An 8,472-nucleotide genomic window follows, 5' to 3' on the forward strand; every position below is an offset into this window, starting at 1 on the left:
TCGATTACCACGGTACTGCGGGCCCTGTCGTGCTCGGTCCCGCCCGCCAGCATATACTTCGTTTTAGACGTATTTATCTTCAATCCAATCTTCTCTGCTTCGCGTTTTAGTCTGGTGTACTGATCTTCCACCGCCTCAAATGTTCTGCCGACAGCATCCACGTCGTCAGCGAAGCAGATAAATTGACTGGATTTATTGAAAATGCCGCGCATTTCGATCGCCGCTCGTCTTATAACACGTTCAAGCGCAATGTTGAATAGCAGGCAGGAAAGACCATCTCCTTGTCGATGTCGATGTCGGTTTACGTTATCCGTGGTGATCCGTGGGGACCCGGAATTCGCGGCACTTCTGGAGGATCTGCCGCATGGTGAAGATTTGGTCCGTTGTAGACCGACCCTCCATGAAGCCGGCCTGGTAACTTCCCACAAATCTATTGGCTATTGACGATAGTCGATGGAAGATTACTTGGGACAGCACTTTGTAGGCGGCATTCAGTATAGTGATCGCTCGGTAGTTCTCACATTCCAGCTTATCACCTTTTTTGTAGATAGGGCAGATAACCCCGTCTTTCCACTCCTCCGGTAGTCGTTCCGTATCCCAATTCTTGACAAGCAGTTGATGCAAGCACCCGGCCAACTTGTCCGGGACCATTTTAATAAGTACCGCTCTAATGCCATCCTTTCCCGCTGCTTTGTTGTTCTTCAGCCGCTGGATAGCTTCTTTAACTTCCCACATTTTGGCACATTTTCGTTGCTTGCTACACCAATATGGTCACTTCCTCCGCTATCATGATCTTCCGCCTGTACGCCATTTAGGTGTTCATCGTAGTGCTGCTTCCACCTTTCGATCACCGCACGGTCGTCAGTCAAGACCGCCATCTTTATCTCTGCACATTTCGGCCCGCGGCACAAAGCCTTTGCGAGATTCGTTGTGTCTGATAGAACTTCCGTGTGTCGTGAAAGTGCTGCAGCTGCTCGAGTTTTTCGCATTCCTTCTCCTCTTGGTGGCGCTTCTTCTCCTTGAAGAGTCGGGTTTGCTGTCTCCGCTTGTATTGCTCCACCTTCTGACGGGAGGCTCTACGCAGTATTTGTACCCGCGCTGCGTTCTTCTCAGCCAGTATCTGCTGGCATTCTTCATCAAACCATTCGTTGCGTCGAGTCGGTGCCACACGGCCTAGGACGTTCTCCGCTACGCTGTTAATGGATGTTTTCACGGCATTCCAACAGTTCTCAAGAGGGGCTTCATCCAGCTAACCCTCTTTCGGCAGCGCGGTTTCGACAGATAACGCGTAGCTTTCGGCGACATCGAGTTGCTTCAGTCGCACTAGATTATACCGTGGCGGGCGCCGGTGTCGTAAGTTGTTCACAACAGATAGTTTTTAACGTATCCTTACCATCACTAGGTAGTGATCCGCATCGATATTAGCGCCCGGATAGGTTCTGACGTCGATAATGTCTGAAAAGTGCCGACCATCTATCAGAACGTGGTCGATTTGTGATTCTGTCTGGTTGGCTGATCTCCAGGTGTACCGATGGTAGAGGTTATGCTAGAAGAAGGTACTACGTATGGCCAGATTTTTGGAGGCGGCGAAGTCGACAAATCTAAGGCCGTTTTGGTCCTTTGGTGGGTATGCGCTGAACCGTCCAATCACCGGTTTGAATTCCTCCTTCTGACCAACCTGAGCATTACAGTCACCGATGACAATTTTGACATCATGTCTTGGGCAGCGGTCGTATTCACGCTCCAACTGCGCGTGAAATTCGTCTTTGTCATCTTCGGTACTTCCGAGGTGAGGGCTGTGCACGTTAATTATGCTTATATTGAAGAATCGGCCCTTGATTCTTAATCTGCACATTCGGGGGTTGATCGGCCACCACCCGATCACCCACTTCTGCATCTCGCCCATCACTATAAAAGCTGTGCCCAGCTCGTGTGTATTGCCGCAGCTCTGGTAGATGGTATGACCATCTTTATACGTATGTACCATCGTTCCATTCCAGCATATCTCCTGCTGCGCTACGATGTCAAACTTGCGGCTCTTCACTTCTTTAGAAAGCACGTGGGTACTTCCGAGGAAATTTAGAGACCGACAGTTCCATGTTTCTAATTTCCAATCGGTAGTCCGTTTTCGTCGCCTGGGTCTTTGCCGATTGTTCCGATTAGAGTTATTATTACTTACGGAGTCCATTGCTTTGAGTTTTTAGTGGTTCAGGCTTGCAAAGTCCGCAACCAACCCCACAGTATCGCCGGAGGGCCAGCGTAGCTCGAAGGAACCCTTCTCCCCTGTCAACATACGACCTTGGCTTCCACTGGGGTTGGTTACCCGATCTCCACCGAGGTTGCTCGTATCCCGGCTGGTACCACGAGGAGGTAGGGGTAGGAGTTGCTGGGTAAGAGGCTGTGGACCACTGTGGGATCTATTTTATGCCCAGAGCGCAATGCACCGATGGTACGCATTACCCAGCCGTTTACCAGCCAAATAAAACAAATAAATAATTTAAAAAAAACTCGAATACGTGCTCACCACTGCAGAGGAGCGATTCACTAGGAATGACGCACAGAATTTCCGTAAAGTGGTAATGAGCACAAATATGGGCATGCTTGTGATGCGCGATGATAATGCTGGCAACCTACTTGCGGACAAAACTGCAATATCGACCAGCTAGAAGAGCCATGTCCAGACGCTGTTAAATGGAGGAGTAACCATAGAGAATAGTAGGATCAGAATTTTAAGAGTCACGAGCAATAGTGCGAGCAAAGCGGTGGAGTCGAATTGGCGGCGAGTAGCCCAGGACCAAGTACAATGGTAGGGTTTCCAGGTCTGAAAATTACAAAAACCGGCCAGTCCGTAATGCCTTCAAAAAAAAAAAATGCTGTTGGGGGGAGCGTTTCCCGTGAAATGAGATGAGTAGTCAGTTGTGGAGAGAGCGAACTGCAGGACATCATAGTCGCAACCACAACGAACATTGCATGGATTAATAGATTATTAAAGATAGTAGCTAGTTTTAGAGTGACAACAACTTGCTTCTGGCGCTACTGGACAATTTAACACCGTCAGAAGGCAGACATTGTCACTGCAAAACTAGCTATATTCAGTAATCCGCTGCTCAGGATTGCTAATAAATTTATCAAAAAATTTAACAAATCAGGCAAAGAGTAGAAATCCGGCTCCATATGTCGGAAAACCAGCCTTTTTGCCGGATTGACCAGCCGGTCAAACCTAAAAAACCGGTCGGACCGTGCACGGAAGCAAACATTAAAACCGGATGGCATTTCACCGATTATTTTTAAGAGTTATTTGTGGGTGCAAGTACTCATTACTTGGAATTATCACATCGGCAACGAGAGCTTGGAAAGGGTACATGTTATTAAAGACCTAAGAGTGCTACTCGACTCGAACTTCAACTTTCGGGAGCACTGCTTTTATATAATACCCAAGGCCAATCAAATGTTGGGTTTTATATTTCGAGTGTCCATATAGTTTACATAACATAAATATTCTATCGTACGGTCTACCTTAGAATATGCTGCTGCAGTTTGGAGCCCTTACACTGGAGCTTGGTCTTCCAGACTAGAAGCAGTTCTAAAGAAATTTTTACGGTACGCATTGAGACGCCTTCCTTGGAAAATTCTTTAGTGCTCCCGACGTATCAAGACCGCTGTAAACTACTCGATATGCGAACTCTCGAAATATTGATAGGATAATTGATGATCGAAATATTGATAGGATAATTGATAGCATCAATCGAAATATTGATAAGATACTGTTCAATCGTGTATAAAGTCTCTTTGATTTTAATCGTTCAGCCAATTGTTTTAGACACCACTTGCAAAATTTAAATGTAATCTTCTCTAGTTATTATGTAAATTTAGAATGTGAGTTAAGATGTTTAAAAGAAATAAAGCCATGGGTGTTTTTAATTGCATAAGAAACCGAACCAAATGTTACTAACCTGTAGACATTGCGATTAAAGCTGAAGAGCACGTGATACGGAAGTCGTTATATCTTCAGCAGTGCGTGAGACAAAAAATTAACAATTGTAAAAACATTTTAGCTCGCGCCTTCCCTCGTGAATTTTGCCAGGTGTATAATGAAAATCTCAAGTACTGCCTGCAGCTGGCGGTTCAAACGTCTGCGACATACTCCGTTTTACGTTTTTACTTCGCCAAAAATAGTCTACAACATATTTTGTTCAAATACTTTTGAAGCAGCTCGTACATTTTCCATAAGCAAGGTCACAGTCTTGAGTTTGTAAAGGACAACCGATCTGACTAGCGTTTTGTATATCGCCAGCCTTGAGTTCTGCGACATCTCACAATATTGTCGTCATATTTTTTTTCTAATTTATACCCAAACGGGTTAAAGTAGTACTCAAACTACAAAACCTGGTTAAATATTTCAAAGCTTGACTATTTATTATTGTATTACTCTATCCTATTAACGCTCAGTTATTAACTATTGTTCCAGCTATTATGTTCCAACTCTTTCTCCATTTCCACCAGCTTTAAATTAACATTGTAAACTGCTTCGAACTCTTTAGCGGTTAAAAACATCGAAACCATCACATTGAATGCTAACATTACTGTCACCACTGACATAATCGGTCGCGAAAGTTTCTGGTATACTTTCAACATTTCCCGTGGTTGTTCGGTAATTGAGGGCAATCGAAACGTGAAATGGCGAGTTGCAAACTGAAAATAAGAAAAATATTACGTGAATGAAATAATTTAACCTTTTACAAAAAAGGCAAAACTAGTTTACCATAAATGCAGACATCGGAGCCATTAGCATAGGTTGAATGGTTCCGAAACCAGCTTGGATCAAAGCTGCTCTTGTTTGGATACAAACCGGACACTTCTGTTTGCCAAGAATCACCTCAGGGACCACAAAATATTTGTGGAAGAAAGTGGTCATTAAGGCTGGTAGTACAACGGCCGGTATGTAGCTGGACAGTCGACCGTAGGTGCCCAATTTCAGCTTCGATCGGTAGTGATTGTTTATGTACAAACTAGATAGGACCGTGCTTGCACCCAGCATTCCCGGGGTGTATGCTAGGGGCCATCTAAAATTTAAAAAAATATCTATTATAATAACGCACAAGGAACAGAAACTCCTGCGAAGTACATTTCCCATTTATCATCCCATTTGTCGACCAATTTCATGAAATAAATCAACGCTTCCTGTGGGCCCTGTCGTGCTCGGTCCCGCCCGCCAGCATATACTTCGTTTTAGACGTATTTATCTTCAATCCAATCTTCTCTGCTTCGCGTTTTAGTCTGGTGTACTGATCTTCCACCGCCTCAAATGTTCTGCCGACAGCATCCACGTCGTCAGCGAAGCAGATAAATTGACTGGATTTATTGAAAATGCCGCGCATTTCGATCGCCGCTCGTCTTATAACACGTTCAAGCGCAATGTTGAATAGCAGGCAGGAAAGACCATCTCCTTGTCGATGTCGATGTCGGTTTACGTTATCCGTGGTGATCCGTGGGGACCCGGAATTCGCGGCACTTCTGGAGGATCTGCCGCATGGTGAAGATTTGGTCCGTTGTAGACCGACCCTCCATGAAGCCGGCCTGGTAACTTCCCACAAATCTATTGGCTATTGACGATAGTCGATGGAAGATTACTTGGGACAGCACTTTGTAGGCGGCATTCAGTATAGTGATCGCTCGGTAGTTCTCACATTCCAGCTTATCACCTTTTTTGTAGATAGGGCAGATAACCCCGTCTTTCCACTCCTCCGGTAGTCGTTCCGTATCCCAATTCTTGACAAGCAGTTGATGCAAGCACCCGGCCAACTTGTCCGGGACCATTTTAATAAGTACCGCTCTAATGCCATCCTTTCCCGCTGCTTTGTTGTTCTTCAGCCGCTGGATAGCTTCTTTAACTTCCCACATTTTGGCACATTTTCGTTGCTTGCTACACCAATATGGTCACTTCCTCCGCTATCATGATCTTCCGCCTGTACGCCATTTAGGTGTTCATCGTAGTGCTGCTTCCACCTTTCGATCACCGCACGGTCGTCAGTCAAGACCGCCATCTTTATCTCTGCACATTTCGGCCCGCGGCACAAAGCCTTTGCGAGATTCGTTGTGTCTGATAGAACTTCCGTGTGTCGTGAAAGTGCTGCAGCTGCTCGAGTTTTTCGCATTCCTTCTCCTCTTGGTGGCGCTTCTTCTCCTTGAAGAGTCGGGTTTGCTGTCTCCGCTTGTATTGCTCCACCTTCTGACGGGAGGCTCTACGCAGTATTTGTACCCGCGCTGCGTTCTTCTCAGCCAGTATCTGCTGGCATTCTTCATCAAACCATTCGTTGCGTCGAGTCGGTGCCACACGGCCTAGGACGTTCTCCGCTACGCTGTTAATGGATGTTTTCACGGCATTCCAACAGTTCTCAAGAGGGGCTTCATCCAGCTAACCCTCTTTCGGCAGCGCGGTTTCGACAGATAACGCGTAGCTTTCGGCGACATCGAGTTGCTTCAGTCGCACTAGATTATACCGTGGCGGGCGCCGGTGTCGTAAGTTGTTCACAACAGATAGTTTTTAACGTATCCTTACCATCACTAGGTAGTGATCCGCATCGATATTAGCGCCCGGATAGGTTCTGACGTCGATAATGTCTGAAAAGTGCCGACCATCTATCAGAACGTGGTCGATTTGTGATTCTGTCTGGTTGGCTGATCTCCAGGTGTACCGATGGTAGAGGTTATGCTAGAAGAAGGTACTACGTATGGCCAGATTTTTGGAGGCGGCGAAGTCGACAAATCTAAGGCCGTTTTGGTCCTTTGGTGGGTATGCGCTGAACCGTCCAATCACCGGTTTGAATTCCTCCTTCTGACCAACCTGAGCATTACAGTCACCGATGACAATTTTGACATCATGTCTTGGGCAGCGGTCGTATTCACGCTCCAACTGCGCGTGAAATTCGTCTTTGTCATCTTCGGTACTTCCGAGGTGAGGGCTGTGCACGTTAATTATGCTTATATTGAAGAATCGGCCCTTGATTCTTAATCTGCACATTCGGGGGTTGATCGGCCACCACCCGATCACCCACTTCTGCATCTCGCCCATCACTATAAAAGCTGTGCCCAGCTCGTGTGTATTGCCGCAGCTCTGGTAGATGGTATGACCATCTTTATACGTATGTACCATCGTTCCATTCCAGCATATCTCCTGCTGCGCTACGATGTCAAACTTGCGGCTCTTCACTTCTTTAGAAAGCACGTGGGTACTTCCGAGGAAATTTAGAGACCGACAGTTCCATGTTTCTAATTTCCAATCGGTAGTCCGTTTTCGTCGCCTGGGTCTTTGCCGATTGTTCCGATTAGAGTTATTATTACTTACGGAGTCCATTGCTTTGAGTTTTTAGTGGTTCAGGCTTGCAAAGTCCGCAACCAACCCCACAGTATCGCCGGAGGGCCAGCGTAGCTCGAAGGAACCCTTCTCCCCTGTCAACATACGACCTTGGCTTCCACTGGGGTTGGTTACCCGATCTCCACCGAGGTTGCTCGTATCCCGGCTGGTACCACGAGGAGGTAGGGGTAGGAGTTGCTGGGTAAGAGGCTGTGGACCACTGTGGGATCTATTTTATGCCCAGAGCGCAATGCACCGATGGTACGCATTACCCAGCCGTTTACCAGCCAAATAAAACAAATAAATAATTTAAAAAAAACTCGAATACGTGCTCACCACTGCAGAGGAGCGATTCACTAGGAATGACGCACAGAATTTCCGTAAAGTGGTAATGAGCACAAATATGGGCATGCTTGTGATGCGCGATGATAATGCTGGCAACCTACTTGCGGACAAAACTGCAATATCGACCAGCTAGAAGAGCCATGTCCAGACGCTGTTAAATGGAGGAGTAACCATAGAGAATAGTAGGATCAGAATTTTAAGAGTCACGAGCAATAGTGCGAGCAAAGCGGTGGAGTCGAATTGGCGGCGAGTAGCCCAGGACCAAGTACAATGGTAGGGTTTCCAGGTCTGAAAATTACAAAAACCGGCCAGTCCGTAATGCCTTCAAAAAAAAAAAATGCTGTTGGGGGGAGCGTTTCCCGTGAAATGAGATGAGTAGTCAGTTGTGGAGAGAGCGAACTGCAGGACATCATAGTCGCAACCACAACGAACATTGCATGGATTAATAGATTATTAAAGATAGTAGCTAGTTTTAGAGTGACAACAACTTGCTTCTGGCGCTACTGGACAATTTAACACCGTCAGAAGGCAGACATTGTCACTGCAAAACTAGCTATATTCAGTAATCCGCTGCTCAGGATTGCTAATAAATTTATCAAAAAATTTAACAAATCAGGCAAAGAGTAGAAATCCGGCTCCATATGTCGGAAAACCAGCCTTTTTGCCGGATTGACCAGCCGGTCAAACCTAAAAAACCGGTCGGACCGTGCACGGAAGCAAACATTAAAACCGGATGGCATTTCACCGATTATTTTTAAGAGTTATTTGTGGGT

At 46.1% G+C, this 8,472-nt stretch overlaps 2 protein-coding genes across 2 annotated transcripts in view; both read right to left on the minus strand.

Moving 5' to 3' along the window:
- The window catches only part of LOC128746172 (nuclear factor 1), a 69,488-nt gene extending 65,420 nt beyond the window's left edge, over positions 1–4,068 (minus strand). Inside the window, exon 1 of the mRNA XM_053843215.1 lies at positions 3,954–4,068. The gene's annotated coding sequence lies outside the window, so the exon portion shown is untranslated. The remainder of the gene's footprint in view (positions 1–3,953) is intronic.
- Positions 4,069–4,410: 342 nt separating this feature from the next.
- On the minus strand, positions 4,411–7,765 carry LOC128746173 (uncharacterized). The gene is made up of 4 exons (XM_053843216.1): positions 7,691–7,765; positions 5,126–5,190; positions 4,763–5,063; positions 4,411–4,692 (listed from the first exon to the last, which is right to left on the minus strand). The coding sequence occupies exons 1-4, from the start codon at positions 7,763–7,765 to the stop codon at positions 4,453–4,455; spliced, it is 681 nt and encodes a 226-aa protein (XP_053699191.1). The 3' UTR covers positions 4,411–4,452.
- Positions 7,766–8,472: the final 707 nt, after the last annotated feature.

Source organism: Sabethes cyaneus, chromosome 1 (assembly GCF_943734655.1).
Source record: "Sabethes cyaneus chromosome 1, idSabCyanKW18_F2, whole genome shotgun sequence".
NCBI classification, from domain to species: domain Eukaryota; kingdom Metazoa; phylum Arthropoda; class Insecta; order Diptera; family Culicidae; genus Sabethes; species Sabethes cyaneus.

What these genes read in the sequence shown, in the direction of transcription:
- LOC128746173 (XM_053843216.1), bottom strand. Translation starts at nt 7,765, where the DNA reads ATGCCCATATTTGTGCTCATTACCACTTTACGGAAATTCTGTGCGTCA. An exon ending in TGAATCGCTCCTCTGCAGTG is followed by an intron (nt 5,191 to 7,690) that starts GTGAGCACGTAT and finishes CGAGCACGACAG; the next exon opens with GGCCCACAGGAAGCGTTGAT. An exon ending in CTCCGATGTCTGCATTTATG is followed by an intron (nt 4,693 to 4,762) that starts GTAAACTAGTTT and finishes TCTTATTTTCAG; the next exon opens with TTTGCAACTCGCCATTTCAC.